We start from the raw sequence: 19,061 nt of genomic DNA, 5'->3' as shown, positions 1-19,061 counted from the left end.
ATAATGTGTGTGTCTTTCTTTTCCAGTTTATTGAGAGAACACTCAATTGATGGCACTGGCTGGGCCCCAACTAGAACCTTAAAGGTACTGTTCCCTTTTGGATGTGTCCTTCAAACTAAATACACCTTTAAAAACCCTTTCATGGCTTTGGAAAGAATCAGCTCATGTGGTTTGCTCCAGGGCAGGTTTTTGAGGTGAGGTTTTTGTCTTTCAGCAAGTGGTGGTGGCAGCAGTGGAGCATGTACAGTGTTGATTGTAGAAATGTTGGGAGTTTTGGGGTGGCTGCACAAGTCCTGCTGTGATCCAAGCTTTTGGAGGTTGGTGTGACCCCGAGAACCCACACTCTGTAAGGTGTGCTGGTTTTCACCCAGGCAGCAAACAAAAGAGCTTCCTGTGAACAGCAATCCATAACCCTGGTAATTTCCATGGGATTCATACTCCTGACAAAATCAGTGCAGAGCACTGAGCAGGGCATTTATCTTCCTCTTGCTGTTTCCAGGAATGCTGCCAGAATTGTTTCTTGCAAAGCTTTAACAGCATTAGGTGGATAAAGGGTATACATCAGGTGTTTGTCTCTTTCAAAAAGCAAATTGAAAATGACCTTTATCTGATGCTTGGTTTGCTCTTTGGCACTGTGAATGAGATTTGTGACTTTCTTCATCTGTAAAATCTCTCCTGAGGTGAGCATGTGACTTTCTGGAAGTAAAATGAGTCTGTTGTTTTATGGATTTTCTTAAGCAGTCTTTCCCTATTGTTTTTTCATCAGTTGGTGTGATTTTGTTTTTGTTTTCACCTCAGGTTAAATTAAGGCACTGAGTAATTTAAGTTAACTAGTTCTGTTCCTGTCCCTATATTTTCATTCAGGGACAGTTTTAAGCTTAAAAATTAATACAGGTGGACAAGAAACCCAAAAGACATGGACTTTTTCTGTGATTGTTGAAATGAAAAATTCAGCAAGAGAAAAGGAAAGTAGTAGCTTAACTTCAAAAAGAGAAAAATCAGATTGGATCTCCTTGGATTTTTAAATTTTTGAACATTGAAGCACTACAGTTGTGAGCTCACTTTTTACAGCTTTTCATCACCACAAGGGGAACAGTGAGAATGTGCACAGAAGCTCTGTGGACAGGAATGCAGTCTTGGCCTTTTGTGGACTTGAAAGTCAGTATTTAATTTGTCAATAACATGAAGTCAGCCTGGTTTTCTGGAGGAATAGCACTCAGACCTGCCCAGTAAAGCACTCTGAACTACTCCTAAAGAATGAAATTGAGAGTGGGCATGTCCTTCTGCCAAAAAACTGTTCCAAAGGAATTAGAGAAGCCATTCAAATAGAGAATACACAGAAGAAGCCTCATGCAAAAACCAGCTGCATGCTTTGGGCTTGTGTGCTTAAGCCTTCAGAAGGCTCAAGTTTTTGGTTGTGTCTCATTTTGGAATCCTTGTGGTGACAGCAGAGCTCCTGTGTGAAATATCCTTCAAAATAAACTGCTGTGATCTTTTTAATAGTTTTTTTAAGTATCAAATGGATAGAAGCATGAAGAAACTTTCTGAAATAAAAATGAAAGTCTGCTAAATTGTTTGGAAAACTTAGCTAATAAAATGTATTTTTAACAGTGTGGAGGATTCTTAATGGGGGGAAGACCTAACTCAGTTTTGTTTCCCAGAGTTTTTTTGCACTTGGTGTCATCTCATCCATGATTGAATTCTCTTCAGGTTACCAAGTGCTGAGCTTTATCTTTTTTCCCTTCTTTGTGCTTGGGAACACGTTTCCATGGACCACTGTGAAGAGCAGCCTGTGTGTGAGTGAGGGAACTAAAGAATGTGCTATTTCTGAATTCCTGCATGAGATGCTTTTTTGAAATCAGGTTCTGAGCAGAGTTGGGCTCTTACCCTGAACAGGTTTAAAATATTAACCTGCCAGCCTGTCTATATATGCACTTTTAAAATCACTCTCTTTTTATTTGTAGAAACACTCCAATTCCTTAGGTTATTAATATTATAATTAGGTTATAGATTAATAGATTATTATTAGATTATATATTTTATTAGATTATTGTCCTTAAATTAAATTATCCTTAGATAATTTCTGGTGGTGGTTGGTTTCCAGGCTGTGGATTGTGTGAACACTGCTGCAGTGCTTGCTAGTTGATCTTTGTGTTCCTTCTGCTCCTTTGTGATTTTTGTGTTCCTTCTGCTCCTTTGTAGCTAAACCTCAGTTAGCAACAGGAGCTTATTTACCTTTCAGTCTCCATTCTGTCACATTCTGCATCATTTTATTGCCTACTTTCCTCTCTAAAGCAGCTTGTTCACAAAACTGGAGACTGCTACAGTTATTCTGAGCCCTGCTCAGAGTGTCTGAACTTGCTTTTCTCCTGTTTTTAGGTGTGATGGTAAAAATGAAAGTTTCCCAGGCAGAAAGCAAATAGATGGCTTTCATTCCATTCTGTTCTCAGGTTTTTTTAATGTCACTGGAACTTTTAAAGCTTTTTTTTAAGCTTTTCACAGCTTTTAAATACCTCATATGACTTCACACTGTTGCTGTTTCTCTGCTACTCTGCTTTGTACCCTTCAGTAATTTCAATTTCAGACTCCAAAGTGCTTTAGTGGCTCCTGTTAGTCCCCAACATGTGCCTCATTTGCCAGGATTATCACCTGCCTAGCTCGGTTAGTTCTCCTTAATACTCCTCAGCTTTGTCCTAAATGCCTGTTTTCATTTTGCTCTGAAAACATCTCAGGTGATTGATTTAAGAACTGAACAAGTGGATCTGTATTTTAAATGCCTGATTGGTTCTAAAAGTCAGGCTCCTTCTGCAGTTGCCTCTAACTAACTGCAGCTGTAAATGGGTTCATAAATCAGTGGCTGATTGATGAACCTTAAAAATAATCAAAGCACACTTGGGCAGCTCTGTGGAGGGCTGAGCATATGAGCATTAAAGCCAGTGTTTAAAAATGTATGATGGATGTTCATCGGGAATGTTTGTGCTTTTCCTTCTTTTTGTAGCTGTGTTCTCACAGAGATCCAGCTGGGCTCAGCTAGCTGGGCTGTTTTCTGGAGCCTTTCCATGTTTGTTAGGTGTATGTGCAGTTCAGTTTTCCCCTGAGATAGTTCCAAGTGCTGGGTTTGTCGTTTTTGTGTTACTGCTCTCAGGAGAGCCAGGAGCAGGAAACATCCAGGTAGTCTTAAACTACAGATCTGCAGACAGCTTTTCATGCCCCCCTACAGGAAACCACTGTTTTTTCAGGAATTTCTCTCCCATAACTCCAGATCCTAGGTTAATAAGTATCTGTCTGTGCTATTAGATTACCTGAACTAAAAGGAATTAAGACTCATTTCCAGTAAACTGTTGCTACTTGGAGTTGATCCTTAGGAGCCTTGCTTATTTAATTAGTTTTTTAATACTAAATGGCAGCATTTTGTCCTCTTTGGTTCACTGGTTCTGCCCTTGTCTTCAGGCACTGGAATGACATCATTTGGAATTATCCAAATGCCAAACTCATCTCTTGGAGAAATAAATCAGAGGGTCCTGACTTCATTTTTCCAGTTTGCCTCAATGTTTAAGCATCAACCTGGGGAGTTTTGAAAGTACAAAACTTGTGCCTATCATCTCAAGGAAAATAGATGGACTGCTGTCAACATCATCTGTAATTAGTGTAGAGGAGTGTTTGAAACAGACAATAAAGTAACTGTCACTGTCTTGAGGATGAAGGGAAAAAAGAAACCTGCATGCTTTATGTTACATTAATTCTTGTTGCTCAGGCTGTTTTTCTCAGCATTATGATAACATTGTACAGCTATTGATTTATTCAGATCGTGTTTTGGAGTTGGTCTTCTTTTTATGTGTCTTCCTCACCTCAAAAATTGAATAAGACAGAAACTTCAGACCCAGTATTTGGAAAGAGGAGCTGTAAACTGCTGAAGACAATCTTCTGTGCAGATCTGACGTTCAGTTTTTTCTTAAAATAAGCTTCAGGAAATATTTTTCCAAGGATATATTGTGTTGTATTTTGACTGCATTACAAATTGGCTTTATCAGTTTTGTAAGAGGTGATTTATTTATTTATTTCTCTTCCATACATGCCCAGGCTGGTAAAAGTATACAGCTCATTGTCTTCTAAAAGCTTTTGCTTCAGAAAAGATTTGCAAAATTTTAATTTTCTCTCTTTGATGTCCCCTGGCCAAACCAAATCTTTGGTGTAGGTGCAGTAGCTGTTACTATGGGCATGTGAGTGAGGAGAGCTGAGAGATCTCTGTGATTGTAATTAAACCATGCTTGTTCTCCCCAAACTGTTGATTTCTGAACACTCAGTTAGTGTCAGCTTTAATGCACTGAGCAGAGTGGTCTCCAGAGGGTGATGGCTTCAGTGTTGTGATCACTGTGGTGTAGTTCATTAAGGAGCTATCAGAGGATTCCCCAGGGAACAATTTCCCCAGGATTATCCACTTGTCCTGCAGTAACCACGGGGACAGAGGTCAAGGAGTCAGTGACAAAGTGAGGGATGGGAGAGCAGTGCTCTGAATGCTTGGCACTTCCCAGCTGCCTTGCTCTGGGACAGGAACAGGCTGCAATTGGTCTTCTTTTCTTTCCCCTCCTATATTTAAGTACAAAAGAAATGGTTTTCCAACCTTCCTCCTTGTTTTGTGTTTGCTAACTGGAGCAGTTTATGCCTTTTAGGTTACCCAGAGCCCTGTGGGGAGCTGCTGCTGTGTTTGGGTGGGAAGCACAGGCAGGGATGACAGGCACATGGCAGCTGGGGTGGCTGAAGAAAGGTGGCATTCACTTTATTTTTCAACTTTTGCAAGATTACAGAGGAGCAGGAGAGGAAATGTAAAAAGAGATTTTATTTGAGAGAAGACAGTTTAGGAGAGAGGAAGCTTTTTCATAACCTAAGAAGTGCCTTTGTCTCTGGAAGGAAATTCTTTTTTGATCCCCAGGACCAGTGATTGTTTGGTGGAGTGAGATGAAGTGTGCTTGATTTTTTAGGCTGCAGTGAAGAGAGGAAGAAGCTGGGCTTGTTTTTAAGAGATGGTGGAAGAAGGGAAGGGAAGAGGAGAACCACCTTGAGGTGGTGAATAGGCAGACACGACAGCAGAGAGCTGCCCCAGGACTTGGCCATGGATGGCCTGGACTAGAGCAAGCTGGATTTGAGAGGGGCACTTCCAGCCCTTTTTAAAACAAACCAAAAAAAATTTGCTTCAGACATGTACTTGTATAAATGGCTGCCGCTCCTTTTGTTCATCTGACTGGGTTAAATTGTTTGTTCATGAAGAATTGTTCAGCAGCAAGCTTTGTTTTGTTCTGTTCAGGCTGTTAGATCAGAAATGCTTCTTGGATCCCTTAAGGAAATTTCTTTGGAAGTTTGTTAGGTGCTGTTATCTGGTTTGCTCTCTTCTTAAATGAATGTATTAAATATACTTTGCCTGTTAAAGGAAAATCTTAATTTAATCTTAATTCACTCCACACCTCAAAAACATTGAGGTAAAGTGGAAAATCTTAATCTTAATTTGCAATTTCCATGTTTGCTATCTCTCCAGAAGTGTTTGTGGTTGTCTTTCTGAATCCCTTGTCTGTGGCATGGTTTCAGTGGCATTGCTTTTGTGAAGTGGCTCTGAGAACTGTCCCTTGGCAAGATCAGTGACTGAGTTAGGACCTCCTAGAAATGCAAAGCTTTGAGACTCCCTGGCCTCAGAAGAGGCTGTTTCAAAAGCTGCATTGAGGATTTTGAGTCACTGCTCTTGAACTTCAGACACTGCTGCAGCAGCAGGTTTTTTCTCCTCATTTGGCATGCTGTAAATAAATCTGTGGGCAGGGGTTTAGTGTAACTTTTTACTCAGATGCAGCACAAAAATAGTGCAGAATGAAAAGGGACAATTATAAAGGGCTGTTTACAGCAGTCTGTTGGACTTCTGACTTGCTTGTGTTGACTTCCCCATGCTCCAGCCCAGGGGGTGGCAGTGCCATGGGGCAGAGTGTGCTTCCCTCATTATTCTGTATTCCCCTCATCCACTGTGGATTTAACCAGGTACTGCTGTTCCTGGTTAACTCAGTTCCTGATTTCAAACACCTTCATTGCCTCCTCTGAACTAAAAATAAATGTGAATTAAACCCACTTGCATATCCAAGACCTGCCTTGGACTCCCGAAGGGTCTGAGCCACGGGTGACATCTGAGCTGATGGCAGAGCTCTGGGACACCGCACATGGAACAGCCTGGCCAGGCTGGAGAAGGAGCCAGATACAGCAACTTGAGGAATTTGGCAGCCCAGGCTGCAGGTCCAGCACAAGAAGCAGGTTTGGGCCAAAAGCAGAGGCTCTCAGCTTTGCTCTGTGGCTGCCCCTCGTCCTCTGTAAGTTCGATGTTAAGCCCAGAGGAGGAGTCTGATGACAGCAGCTTTGTAAAGGAAGCAGCTTTGTCAGGTGCAGCTGTCTGGGCTTGCACAAGTGGGGTCTCACTGGAGTGCAGCCCTGTCAAGGTGTGCACCATGAACTGTCAGGGCCACCTGCCCTGCTCCTCCCTGTGAAGATCACCTTTAAAAACTCCTGCACATGGGCTTAACTTTATTTTCAGGCTATTTAAGCCACAATTTCAGTAAATATTTGAAGCCAAGCCTGATTCTTTATTACACTAAAGGAGAAGTTTTTGAGCTGTTAAATCTGACAAGATCTTCAGTGGCTTGCACATCCTTTTAGTTCCTCAGGAACACCCAAAGCAAGCATCTAGGCCAGTGCTTATCTGCATGCAGCCAGCAGCTCTGCTGAAGTCAGCAATGCAGGGTGATTATTTCTGCAATTCAACAAGAGTTGAGTTTTACAGATACCAAATACTTGCTTCACTTTTGCTCATCTGTTCCATCCCACTTGCCTTTCACAATATCCTATATTTCAATCCAGGCTAGCCTCAAGCTCATTACAAAAAGCAATTGTCCTCTGGTGGTAATTTAGCATTATTTCTTATGGAGCCATGCAAGGGTATAAAATGAATCCAGCAAATCATAAAACTTGAATAGATGGAAACATCAAAAATGGTATTAAGACTTTCACAGCTAAATTATTCAGTAATAATAGTAATCCTGTTATACTTTTTGGTGTCTAGAATGGCAGTGGAGATGTACAGCATTCTGACAGCTTGTTCCTGTACAAAGATTTTTGTTGTTTTTTTTGTTTGATGTTTCTTTTTTTAGTTTTTAATAGAACTCTGTAAAACCAGCTTAAATGAGTCAAGCACCCCAAAGCATTAAAACCAGGGTTCAGTAAATAAGAATTTGGGAACAATTGATTACATAATGGGAAGATGTGATGTTACATCTCCTTTTTGAGCTGCAGCATTTACTGGCGTGAGGCATCGGAGCTTGTCTTGGACAAGGAGGAGTTTTGTCTGGAGAGAGCTCTGCTGGTGTCTGGGGAGCTTCTGGCAGAGCAGGGTGTCAGCACTGCTCAGGGTAAGGAGAAGATGAGCTCCTGAGGGTTTTAGAAGGCACTGACCTGCTCCTGGCTTGTTCCTTCTCAGCCATGCTGGTGCTGGAGCAGCAGTTTGTAACCCTGGGGATGCAGCTTTGGCATTCAGGAATTTGAAATGGCCAGAGCCCAGAGTACTCAGGTGGCCTTGTTCCTGTTCAGGATGGTTTTAATGCTCAGTGCTGTGGCTCTGCAGCACTCTGCAGCTGCAGCCTGCTGTCCCGTGGGGTAGGTAGAAGGCAACTTCTAAAAATGTCGTTTTTCCTACAACTCTGCCCCCCTGAAGGACAGTACAGCCTTGGAGGGTAGCAGTGGAATGGGATCCTGACCTTTGGGGGCAGAGGGATTACCCAGAGCTGCTGGCACCCTCTGATGCCTGGATGTGGGAGAATCAAGTGGAAATTGAGACCTTCCTGCCTTTTGCTCCTCTCCATGCCAACAAATCTTCCTTTAATCTGTGGCTTTGGCACATCACTGCATTGTACTAATAATTTACCCCAAGGATTAATCCAGGTGTCCTTAATACCATGCTCTGCTATGCCTGGTGTTCGTTCCAGCAGTTGAACAAGCACAGAAGCTTAAATAAAGTGTAAAACAATGCTTTCCATCCCTTCTTTGAAATAATTGAACAATAAAACAATTAAAATTGAAATGTTAGTTTTTCTCCTGCTTGCCAGGGAGCTGGCAGAGCTGTTCTTTGGGAGTGAGGGTGACTGCTCAGCACTAGAGTCTTAAAATTTCCAGATAACTGGAATTAAGTGTCTGTGCCAGCCCTTTTGTGCAGTTCACGTGTCTGTGCTGCCACGTTTGAAAGTTGCTGTCTTTGCCCCACTTGAGAAGGTGCTGAGGCTGGACAGGCTGGCAGTGCCAGCCCTGCTGGGCAGAGTGATGTTTTGAGAGCAGATAAACTGAGTGAGATGTCTGTCAGGAGCAGAGGGAAATTGGGCAGTGAGAGGCTGTTGGCTGCGGAGTGCTGACATCGTGTCTTGTTCATTAGGGCATAATTGGACAGGGCCCTTAAGGGATATGGATTTCTGTGCTGCACACTCTCAGCACAGGGCCCAGAGCAGGAAACAAGCTCACATACACTCAATTATTGAAGTTCTTTGCTGTGCATAGGAAGTTTGGTACTTTGAGGTCTTATCTTTATTGTAAATTTGCATTTTAGCTGTGGGATGACTTGAGACATATGTTGATGTAATAGTAGTATTTCTCTGTACTACTTCTGCAGCTCACCCTCTTTTCTCTCATACGTTGGCAGTTTCAAGTATTTGTTTTATTTTTTTTCCTTTCCTCTTTAATTTTAAGACTAGATTGCTGAATTAACTTTCATTACACACCCTTTAAGCAGTGCAGTTTTCAGCTGGTGGCAAATCCTAAGGTGTCACTCCTCTCCTTGAATGGAGGAGCAGCAGGAATACACAGAGAAATCTCTTACCTTATGTTTGAATATGCAGTATTTGGTTTTTGCTGCCTTCTGAATATCAAGTGGCCATAAAATGGGAAAGCTTTTTCAACATTTTGATTTAAATTAGTAAAACATTACTCCTAATCTAGATTTTTTCCAGTTATTTCATGGATTAATAAAAATATTAAGTTTGTGAACACATTCAAAACTCCTGAAATGCCTGTCTAATTAACTGTGTTTTTCCTTTGCAGGATATTGTCTGGGGGTTAAACTCTTTATTTACTGTAAGTAAAGGAATATTTTGCATGCCCCCTTTTCTTTTTCCTGCCTGGTTTAGTTTCAGCATCTCCTAATGACAAACCCAAAAGTGTAGGTCTTTATTTCCCTTGGCTTCAGTGGGTGTTGGATGGGTTTAAAATCAGATTGTGCTTTTGTTTGTGGAACGCATCCACACTGTCTGAAATGCCAGCTTTTTGTACATGGATTTTACTTTGGTTAGAAGTATTAGAGGATATTTTGATAATAAATTATTAGGGATCTTCCACACAGTATGAAACACTTTCTGCTGATTTGCAGGAAATAGAAATATATACTGCTCTGAGAAGGAATTGTGTTGGTGTTAGTCTTTAAAAAAATTGTATTTAGGAATTAATGACTGCCCTGCAGTCACATTCCTTGTTTGCATAAAACCTGACTCGTCACAGAATTTATGTGATTTTATTCAGGGATCCCATTTCCTCCCCTTTTTAAAAAAGATTTTTGGGAGCAAGGAACCTGTAATTGCAGGAACACCTTGAAAATGGAGGAGAGAGGGCAGGAAGCTGCAAGAGGCAGGCAGGATGCAGCAGCTGCTTCTGCCTAAAAGTGGAGAGAAGCTAAGTCTTTACAAAAGTTACCTTTTTTAGGGATTCCTTTCCTCAGCCATTGCTGCTGGGTGGGAAGGTCAGGAGGAAGCCAAGAGCAGCACTAACATGGTGGCCACATTTGTCATCTCTGGGGGGGCCACCCCAGCCACTCCAGGGTGTAGAAGGAAGTTTGGATTTCCTGGCATCCAAAGTCTTGGTTGTTTTTTTTTTCCACAGTTTCTTTGGTAAATTGATGTAAAAGTTTGGAGAGCATTTGCCTTTGCAGCAAAAGTGAATTGCATTTCACAGTCAGTCTCCCTGTGCATGCCAAGTAAGTGGAAGGAAGCAAAATCCTCAGGGGCAGAGCTGCATAAAATAAAAACATTGGACAAAGAGCTGCAGAGAGGGGTGGTCCTGCCTAGGAGACCACGGGGATTTGTCATGGCTGTGTCAGGAAAATGAATCCACAAACACCAGAGGTTTCTGTCCAAAAAGGAGGCAGAAGAGTGCTGTAACTTTATTCAGATAAAGGGAGAGGCCATGGGGCATTCCCCTGGGGTCTCTCCAAGTTTTGGAGCACACAGCCTCCTTTTTATCATGATTTCCCAGCCACGATTCCCTCTCTCTTTTCCTGCTGGCTGAGGTACTTGAGAGGTACAGACTTCCTGAAATGCCTGATACCTAAGATTTCCCTCTTATGTATAACCCTCCTTTTTAATTTTTAATTCTTATGGAATTCAGGGTTTTCCCCCAGTGTTTCTTTCATCTTTCCATCTCCAGTTTTATTTATCAGCAAACCTACAGTTGTTTGTAAAGACAAATCTGTCATTCCTCTCAGCTGGTAAGAGCTGCTTTCCTCCTGGATTTCCCTCACCCATCCCCAGCTTCTTGTCAATAATCAGGCTTTGAAAAGCTGGCACTGGGATCACACTGGGCAAAGATCTGGGCTGCAGATAGAACAGGGGCCTTGTGATTCAGTGTTATTTTTAATGCTGATTCCTCTTCTCCATTGTTTTTTAACCCTAAACCCTTTCTCCCTCCAAAGTTAATATATGAGATTAAATTGAGAGGTCTGAGGTTTGTCAGGACTATTTCTGCTCCCTGACCCCACATGTCCTTAGTTCTCAGGGTCTTTGCACTCTTTTACCTCTATTTCCACTGTTTGCTCTATTTCCACTCCCCTGCTTTTCCCAGAGCACTAAACTCCCCTGTCAGGCTCCAGGTCACATAGCTTCTTCCCAGAGAGAGTGAAATTGCTTTTCTGTAGAGGTGAAATTAAGGAAACTCCTACTTTATCAGCACACTGTTTGCAGTTGTTTTTTTCAAGGTTTACTTTGCCCTCTAATAAAAATCAACAGGAACTGTGCCCCCTGAAAGTTTGACTGTTCCTCTAGAATTGAGTTTTCTGATATACTTTCAGTTCCAGGGAGAAGTGTCATGGGGCCCACACCAGAAGGGCTTAAATGCCCTGGTGCTGTTACCACTTAATAACCCTGTGATTTGGTTTCCAATTACGAAATTACTCATTTGCATTTACCTTTGACAGTGATTAAATGATGAAATGGCACTGCCCCTGCTGCCCTGTTTGCTTTGTTCCGTTTTCTTGTTCCTGAGGCCTTTGGGCTCCTGGTGATGCAGTGAGTGGGAGCCCCTGAATGATCTCTCTTTCTTTTCCAGGATCTTTTGAATTTTGATGATCCTTTGAATATTGAGGCTGCAGAGCATCATTTGCGTGACAAGGTGAGTCAGTGGTTTATTTAAGGCAGGTTGTTCCTAAACAAGCACACATTCTGTACTCAGCAGTTCCCAGCCAGTCCTTTTAGAGTGGTGGAGCTGCTGCTCGAGGTGGTTGAGTGACTCATTGTATCAGCAGCCAGTTATTCAAACAAAAAGTGCTTTCTCTGGGAAAGCAAACTGCACACAGCAGTGTTAGTCACCGTGTGCTGGGGCTGTGGGCCATAATGTGGTCACAGCCCCAAAATAGATGATCTTTCCCTTCTTGTGTCTGAGATTTCCCTGAAGCTGTGCATGTGCTGTGCAGCAAGCTGATGGCGAGTTGGTTTGGAATGGTGACATCAGTGACCTTTGCCTTAGATCTGTGGAAAGATCTCTTCTCTCTCTCTGTCTCTTTCCAAAGGCAGCTCTTTTACTCACAGCTCTTCCATGTTGCATGTATTTATAAAGCCAGGAGAAATTGGGCAAGTTTAAAGAACAGGAGTGGAAACTTCTATTTTCTTTTTACTGATCCTCATATTCTTCATGTATTATGAACTGGGCAAAGCAGAACATGGCCTGGTCAACATAAATGAGATGTACTGCTCACCTCTGAGCAAAAGTGGCAATTTCTCCTTTGTATCCATCTCCAAAATTCCATCATGTTACACTACATGGATGTATTCCTCAAGCACATGGAACTCACACCTCAAGAACTCTTGTTCTAATTAAACTCTTCTGACACTTTTGTTGAAGTTAACCGTGAAGATTGCAGAAAGTTTCCGGGTAACCAAGTGTTGATTTGAAGAGTTCATTGAAAGTACAGTCAGGCAGTGCACCTAATTTATCTCATTTTTTCAAGAGGAAATACCAGGATTGCAAGTTCATCTTTCCAGCTATTTTTTTTGACTAATGAGATCCTGTAGCTATTCTGGTATTCATCCGTGTTTGCAGGGCTGAGATGAGAACATACAGCAAAGCTGGAAAAAATTACCTACAAACCTCCTCTGGAAGAGAGAGGGGTCTTTGTGGTTTTGTTTTATCATGGAATCACAGGATGGTTTGGGTTGGAAGGAACCGTAAAGCCCATCCCATTCCACCCCCTGGGTGGTTCAAATTGCTATCCTGCACCTCTCAGCCTCCTTGAGAGATTGGAAATCTTGGGAAACCACAGAAGGGAAAATGCTGCCTGATATAAAAGGCACACCTCCCTTAAAGCCAGAGGTGAGCCCTCCAAAATAGGTACTGCTACACTAATTGCATGGAAGTTGTTTGAAGAAGTAAAAAGGAAATTGAGTGTTTTTTTTTATAATCTTCTAAATCATAATTTATTGGGGAAAAGACATTTTTTATTTATTAAACTCCTAGCGGTCTTATAAGCATCTCTAAAATTCATATTATGCCATTTAAATTTTCTTTTTTGAGCTTATCTGAATTTAATGTGTGTGTAGTGACAGCACCAGGTAGGGCTGGATTTTCTGTAGTGTGTTTTGTGGTGGCATCAAAAAAACCCAGTGATGTCTTTGTGGAGAGAATGAATAATGCAAGGGAGAGAAGCAGCCTGAGTTATTTTGGTTCCCTGTGGCAGAGATATTTTACATAAACACTTGGTTGTGGAGTCACACTGCTGTGGTCCCATCCTGGCTCTTAACAAATACTTGCAGTGCCCAATAGGGTTAATATGGGAATGCTAATTAGTTTTCTTTCCTGTGAGACTTGTTTACATGTGTAATAGGATTCTACAGGTAGTGGATATGTAATATGTCCACTTGCATGTGCAGTATCTGTATGAGCAGATGTGCAAATCCATCTCTACAGAAACAGCTCTGCACACAAACATCTGTGTGCAGGGGAGTCCTGACAGTGTGGGGTGTGTGACAGCCAAGCCCCTGCACCCAGGGCTGTCTCCTGTGCTTCTCCCAGGGGAGGTGATTCATAATGTCACTGATGTCCCTTCAGATCTGAAATCCTGGAATTCCGGGCTGAGCCTGGCTGTCCCAGAGGGTAACAGCTAATCCCAGGCCTTGCCTGTGGTTCTTGAGAGCTGAGGCTGGGCTTTGGTCAGCTCCAGGTCATCACAAATTACTCCTGCCTTGCAGATGCTGGAAAAATCCCATCAGAGATAGCAAATTCTTCTTGCTGATTCTTGGGAAACAGCTGTGCTGGGAATGTTTGTGTTAGATCAGGCTGGAAGGGGCTGTTGTGGTCCCTTCCTCTGTAAGGCACCTCTCTATTTTTGCATTAAATCTGTGGCGTGTAACTGAGCACGTTTGGAAAAGCAGCCTTGTTCTAAGATGTAAAATGATACAAAATTCAGAGCTCAAGTTCCATAAATTGATTGTTTTATTAACCTGTCTTGCCTGAGACGTGTGTTAGTGCAGCTTCAGCTTCCAGCCCTGCATGACTTCCTTCAGCTCCAGGAAGGAGCTGTCACTTTCTGAACTTGTTCCTTTGCAGCTTCCTTCTGCCACTGAGCATCAAGTGACTTCTGCAAATTGAAAAAATAAATATGTTTGTTTATGCAGCCTTACTCATTCTACAGTTCTCCCACACACACCTTGCTAGGTGCCAGTAATTTTTTGGCAGGTTGTACAACAAATTTGGGCAACATCTGTTTTCCCACATGCTGAACATCCCTGGTGCCCACATTGCTCTGCAGTTGAGTCAGTCCCTGGAAGATAAGCAAGCATCCTCTCCTGGTGTAGAGCTCAATAAATCAGAATAAAAAGATGATAAAAAGATGATCGATGTGTCTGTGTAAACTAAGCAAGGAGTTGCCCAGCATTGTCTTCTCACACTGATACAATCTCAGCAGTTGGGTGCTATGAGTTTTCTTGCTGAATTTAAAGAAGCTCTTACTAATTAATGAGCATGGAGCCCTCTGCATTTAGCACAGAAGTCAGTCTATCAGTAGTTATGGATAGCCAGAGCCATTAATTATCAATCAATTCCATGGATTCTAAAGCAATGAGCAAGTGTTTAAGTTTTAATGACTACTCACTTAAAAATGATGTGAGCTAAAAATGGTAGGATTTGCTAGTTTTTATACAGCAAACACACAGAGCTTGACTGATGTGCTCTGTGGCAGCCAGGTAGGCTGAATACTGAAACAGTGGGGATCTTTTGGAACATCCAAACTCTGGAAGTGCTTGGCAGTGGAAAACAAAGTGAGCTTAGTGCTTCAGGACTTGGTATTCCTTATCCAGAGGTGCTGTGGGTGTGATTTGTTAGCTGAAATCTAGGAAATGTTTTCTATATGACCATTTGTCATGGTTGGTTTGGGAGCTGCTTCAGGACATTGTGATTTGCCAGTGTAAAATGTAAAAACCTTTACATTTCCGAGAGGTGTTCACTTCTGCCAAAAAACATTTCACAGCCATTTGTGCAACACACAGCAGAAGATTCATTGCAAGCTTAGTGTGGCTTAAAGTGGAGATGTTTTTCCAAGTATTCCTTTGATTTCTTACTCACCTAGGCCTGCTGAGCCAAAAACCCCAATGCCTTGACCTATTTTAATTATACTTGCCCTGTATTTGATGCAATTCAAGCAAACTTTTGTCATCCTGCAGATTAGCAAACGCTCATTTATTTTTCATCTCTGTGATCAGGAGTTGTGTCAGTAGTAGGAGAAGCTGAGTTCCATCTCCCTGTGTTGTTTTCTGCACAGTGTTTCCATCTCAGTGAAACCCATCAGTCAGCACTCAGTGCTTTGTGCTGTGTCCTTCTGAAAGACTGAGCTAGATTGCACTTGGCAGGGAATTTTTCTTCCTCCTTGTGAAAATCCAGCTTATCACCTTTACCTGCAGCTCTGAAGTGCCAGAGCTGAGAAATCTCACGGGAAGAGGTGTGGGTTTGCCAAGGACCCACTTTAAACATGTCTTTTACTTAATTCAGTGAGTCCTGATTTTATTTGCATCCTCTTTGGAAAGCAGCATTTAATGCTCAATTATTTTTCATAGGCTTGTGTGGAGGAGTTTGGCTCTGGCTTGACTTCTGCAATTATTTTTTTTTCATTTTTAAATTTTAATTAAAGGTTTCTCTGCATGATAAAGACAGTAAAGTTTTTATTTCAGGGTTGTTTCTGTGGAGATGGATTTATGAAGTTCATGGTGTTACAGAATCTGAAGCTGCCTCCTAAGGTTTCCTCTCAGGATTGTAATTGCCCTACACAGCCTCAGTTCTGTAGGAAACTTGGCTTTAAATACTCAGTACTCAAGCAACTCCTCTCAGTTGCCTGTGGTCCTTGGAGGTTGTTCTGATGACTCTTGTGGGATGAATGTTTTCCTGAAGTTACTTGAGGACTGTCGTGTTGTCCTCACTAGTGAGAGCACTGATCTCATTCCATTAGAAATTCCACTGGTAATTAGGAACAGTTGCTGAGTACAGATCTCACTGAAGAATTTTTATGACATTTCATAATTGTAGGCAGTTTTTTAGAGTCCTTAAACAGCAAACAGTTCAGAATTTTTACAGTACATTAATTGCTCAAGCATTGCCCAGAGAAGCTGTGGCTGCCCCATCCCTGGAAGTGTCCAAGGCCAGGTTGCACAAGGCCTGGGATAGTGGAAGGTATCCAGCACATGGCAGGGGGTGGAATGGGATGAACTTCCAACCCAAACCAGTGTGGAATTCTCTGAAACCCTTGGACAGCTGGGCAGGAGCCAGCAGCACCTGACAAAGTGTCAGGGCCTGGGCCAGAGACCTGCTGAGAGCAGGTGAGCCATGGGAAGAGAAGGTTGTCAGCAAGTCAGTAATGAAAGTAAGAAATAAATACAGTTTTTCTGTAGAGGATCTCCAGACATCCCTCTGGAAACACACCGAATTGAATTTCCCTCAGAATTTCCATTTGCATCAAGAACTGTCATTGCCCAGCACAGCCTCTCAGGTCTGGAGCCACCAGAAAGCAGCAGCAGGTTGGGATTGTAACTCTTGTTTAGCCAAGAGTGATTTCCTCCTTGTTGGTTTGTTTGTTGTTTTTAATCAGACACTTAGGTCTGGCCTGGGAAGCACATCTCCAAATGGAAAGGGATTCCTGTGCTCGTGTCCCACCTCAAGTTTTGTCAAACACCAATCTGAGAGCCTGGTGCTTTCTTCTCTGAGTTATTCCCCAGGGTGCTAAATACAGGAGCTGGCAGATTTGGGATCTTTTATCTCTGCTGAAGTTTGGAGTAATTTTGTCCTTGCACTGCTGATGCCTTTAGACAGCTAAAGAGTCCCAGAGCTCCCTGCCTCTGTGTCATTTCAGATCTGATCCTTCTAAAGACTCCTCCAAAATAATGTCCTGGCCAGCTGTGCTTTCATCCTCCTGGCTTTTATTTCTGTGCTCATGCATAATAAAGGTATAATTACATTTAGATTTAAGCCTTCCTTCAAATTCCATTTTTCTCTATAACTGAAGAAAAGCATTTGAAACTAAATAATACCTTCAGATTTGGATTCTGTTTTATCTCCTCATTGATCATGTTGAAGTTAGTTTTCTTCTGTTAATGTAATTTCCTATCTCAGGAGATCAGTCTGTTTGAAGTGCTCTTTGATACATCTGAGTGAAAACATGCTATAAATGCCAGGGTGCCACAGGATCCTCTAAGCAGGCAAACTAACACAAAATAAAATTCAGCTTGGAAGTTGGGGGAAGAAAATACTAATTATCTGTATTTCTTCCTCAGATATTCTGGTTTAAAATAATTTATTTAAGTGATCTTACAGTAGCTTCTTTGTTTCTCTGTTGTACCTGCTCTATCATTTTTATGTCAAAGGCATATTTGAATATTTAGCTCCTGCAGGGATTCTTCCTGTTCAGAAGATATCAGGTCTTTTCCTTGCCACTCCCTTACCTCCAAACTGCTTAGATTCTGCCTTTTTTTTCAGTTTATTTTTGCCTTAATTGCTTGAGGCTTAAATCTGTGTGGGAATTAGAAATATTACCCACTGATCTGTAGTAATTGTTGGCCAGTTTGGGTTTGGATAGCAGTCACCAAAATTGTCCAAGATTCTGTAAAAGACATTTTTATATAAAACACTTAGAGAGTATAAATTATAATAAAATTTCATGGACTGTGGATGCTGCATTCTGCCACTGTGCATCTCAGATATGTTATTTGTGGTAAAAAGCATTAGAAATAGCTCTAAACAAGCATTTTATTTTCCAGATAATTGTGGATAATCTGTGTTCTGTGGTGGGTAGTGGTCCCTGAAGAAACAGAACAGTTGAAATGCTTTTCTTTTGCAGAGTATTCCAAGCACATGGGTGGCTCAAAAGTCAAATACCTCTATGACCCAAGTTGATATCATGTTTCTATCTGAATGTTTCTTTATTGGATTGCAGCCAGGGAATGCACTCCAAGGGTTTTTAATGGCAAACTGCTTTCTCTAATGCCTTCCCTAAGGAATTTTTAAGAAATAATGCTCATTTAATTAATTCACGCATTATTTTTAGCCCACTTCTCTTCGTCAGGCTTTTCACCCTTGCAAATGGTTTCCCATCACAGCCAGCTGGAATTTTTCTTCAAACATGTCCGTATAAAGTTCTGTATGCAACCAGTGACAGTGATACATGAAGAGTTCTGATAATTACTGTTGCCATTTTTTAAGCTCAAATGTCAGAATTTAGTGATGACTCAAGGCAGCTGGAAAATTTGCTTTAGAACAAAGAAAATACTTCAAAAACATTAACTTGAATGTAGTCTTTGAAATTATTATTATTGTGTCTGAACTGGTGCTGTAGGAGCAATCTGATGGGTGTGCAAGGTGCTCATAAGACATGAACAGATGGAGCTGGATTCTTTTGAGGGGTTAAAAAAACCAAAATATCAAAGTTTGACCTCTTGAATGTGGCATAAAGGAGTGGGAAATCAGCAATAAAGAACATTTTCTGGAATTTAATTCTGGCACCGTGCTGGTGGTTGCCTGGGTTAGGGCTGCATTTATTTTGACAAAGTGACAGCAGAAAAGGGGATTGGTTCCAGCTGCCAAGTGAGGTGTTGTCAGGGAGTGGGGCTTTTCCAGGGACTCCAGCCCTATGTTGGCAGACTTGAAAGGAACCTGTGTGAAAATTCAGCTTGTCATCATGTCCTGCCTGCCTTGTCACAAGTGTGAATAATTCAGTAACAAAAGCTTCCAAGCCAGAATAGTTTTTTTTCCCTGCTGTCTTGAAAGATCTTTATTTCAGTAGTAAAACATTTACCATGTAAGCTCCAAATCAATTTCCATGTGAGTCAGAGTGATGTGGTTTGGAAGGAACCCTCCAGACCATCCAGTGCCGCCTCTTGCCATGGGACACCTTCCTCTGTCCCAAGATGCTCCAAGCCCTGTCCAGCCTGGCCTTGGACACTTCCAGGGATGGGACAGCCACGTTCATTTTGGCAGATTTTGTCTTAGCACTGGGAAAAAAATCAGACTTTGTACAAGTTCTGCAGGAACAGTTTAGCAGCCCTGTGTGTTCAGAGCCCTTTAATCCTGCATCCCCCTGGGTTTCCTCATCTGGGAGTGTCAGAAGGATGGTGGTTATCACATGGCCCCTCCTGTGATTAGGTAGAGCTCTCCAGCGTGTCAGCTCCTGTCAGGCACTCTCTTGGATTGCAGAGATTTTATCCTGCAGGATTGGGCAATTGCTTTTATTGTGTTTGATTTAGCAGAAACAAGTATCA

The 19,061-nt window shown here is 41.9% G+C and overlaps 1 protein-coding gene across 1 annotated transcript in view; it reads left to right on the top strand.

The window, feature by feature from the left end:
• The window catches only part of UBE2F (ubiquitin conjugating enzyme E2 F (putative)), a 55,543-nt gene that overhangs the window by 24,921 nt on the left and 11,561 nt on the right, over positions 1-19,061 (top strand). The window contains exons 7-9 of the mRNA XM_041460200.1: positions 27-84; positions 9,109-9,141; positions 11,380-11,442. Of these exons, the coding sequence (XP_041316134.1) occupies positions 27-84; positions 9,109-9,141; positions 11,380-11,442 (154 nt within the window). The remainder of the gene's footprint in view (positions 1-26; positions 85-9,108; positions 9,142-11,379; positions 11,443-19,061) is intronic.

This window comes from Pyrgilauda ruficollis, unplaced genomic scaffold, assembly GCF_017590135.1.
Source record: "Pyrgilauda ruficollis isolate IOZ18807 unplaced genomic scaffold, ASM1759013v1 scaffold140, whole genome shotgun sequence".
Classification (NCBI taxonomy): domain Eukaryota; kingdom Metazoa; phylum Chordata; class Aves; order Passeriformes; family Passeridae; genus Pyrgilauda; species Pyrgilauda ruficollis.
This window is presented reverse-complemented; position numbering and strand designations above follow the sequence as displayed.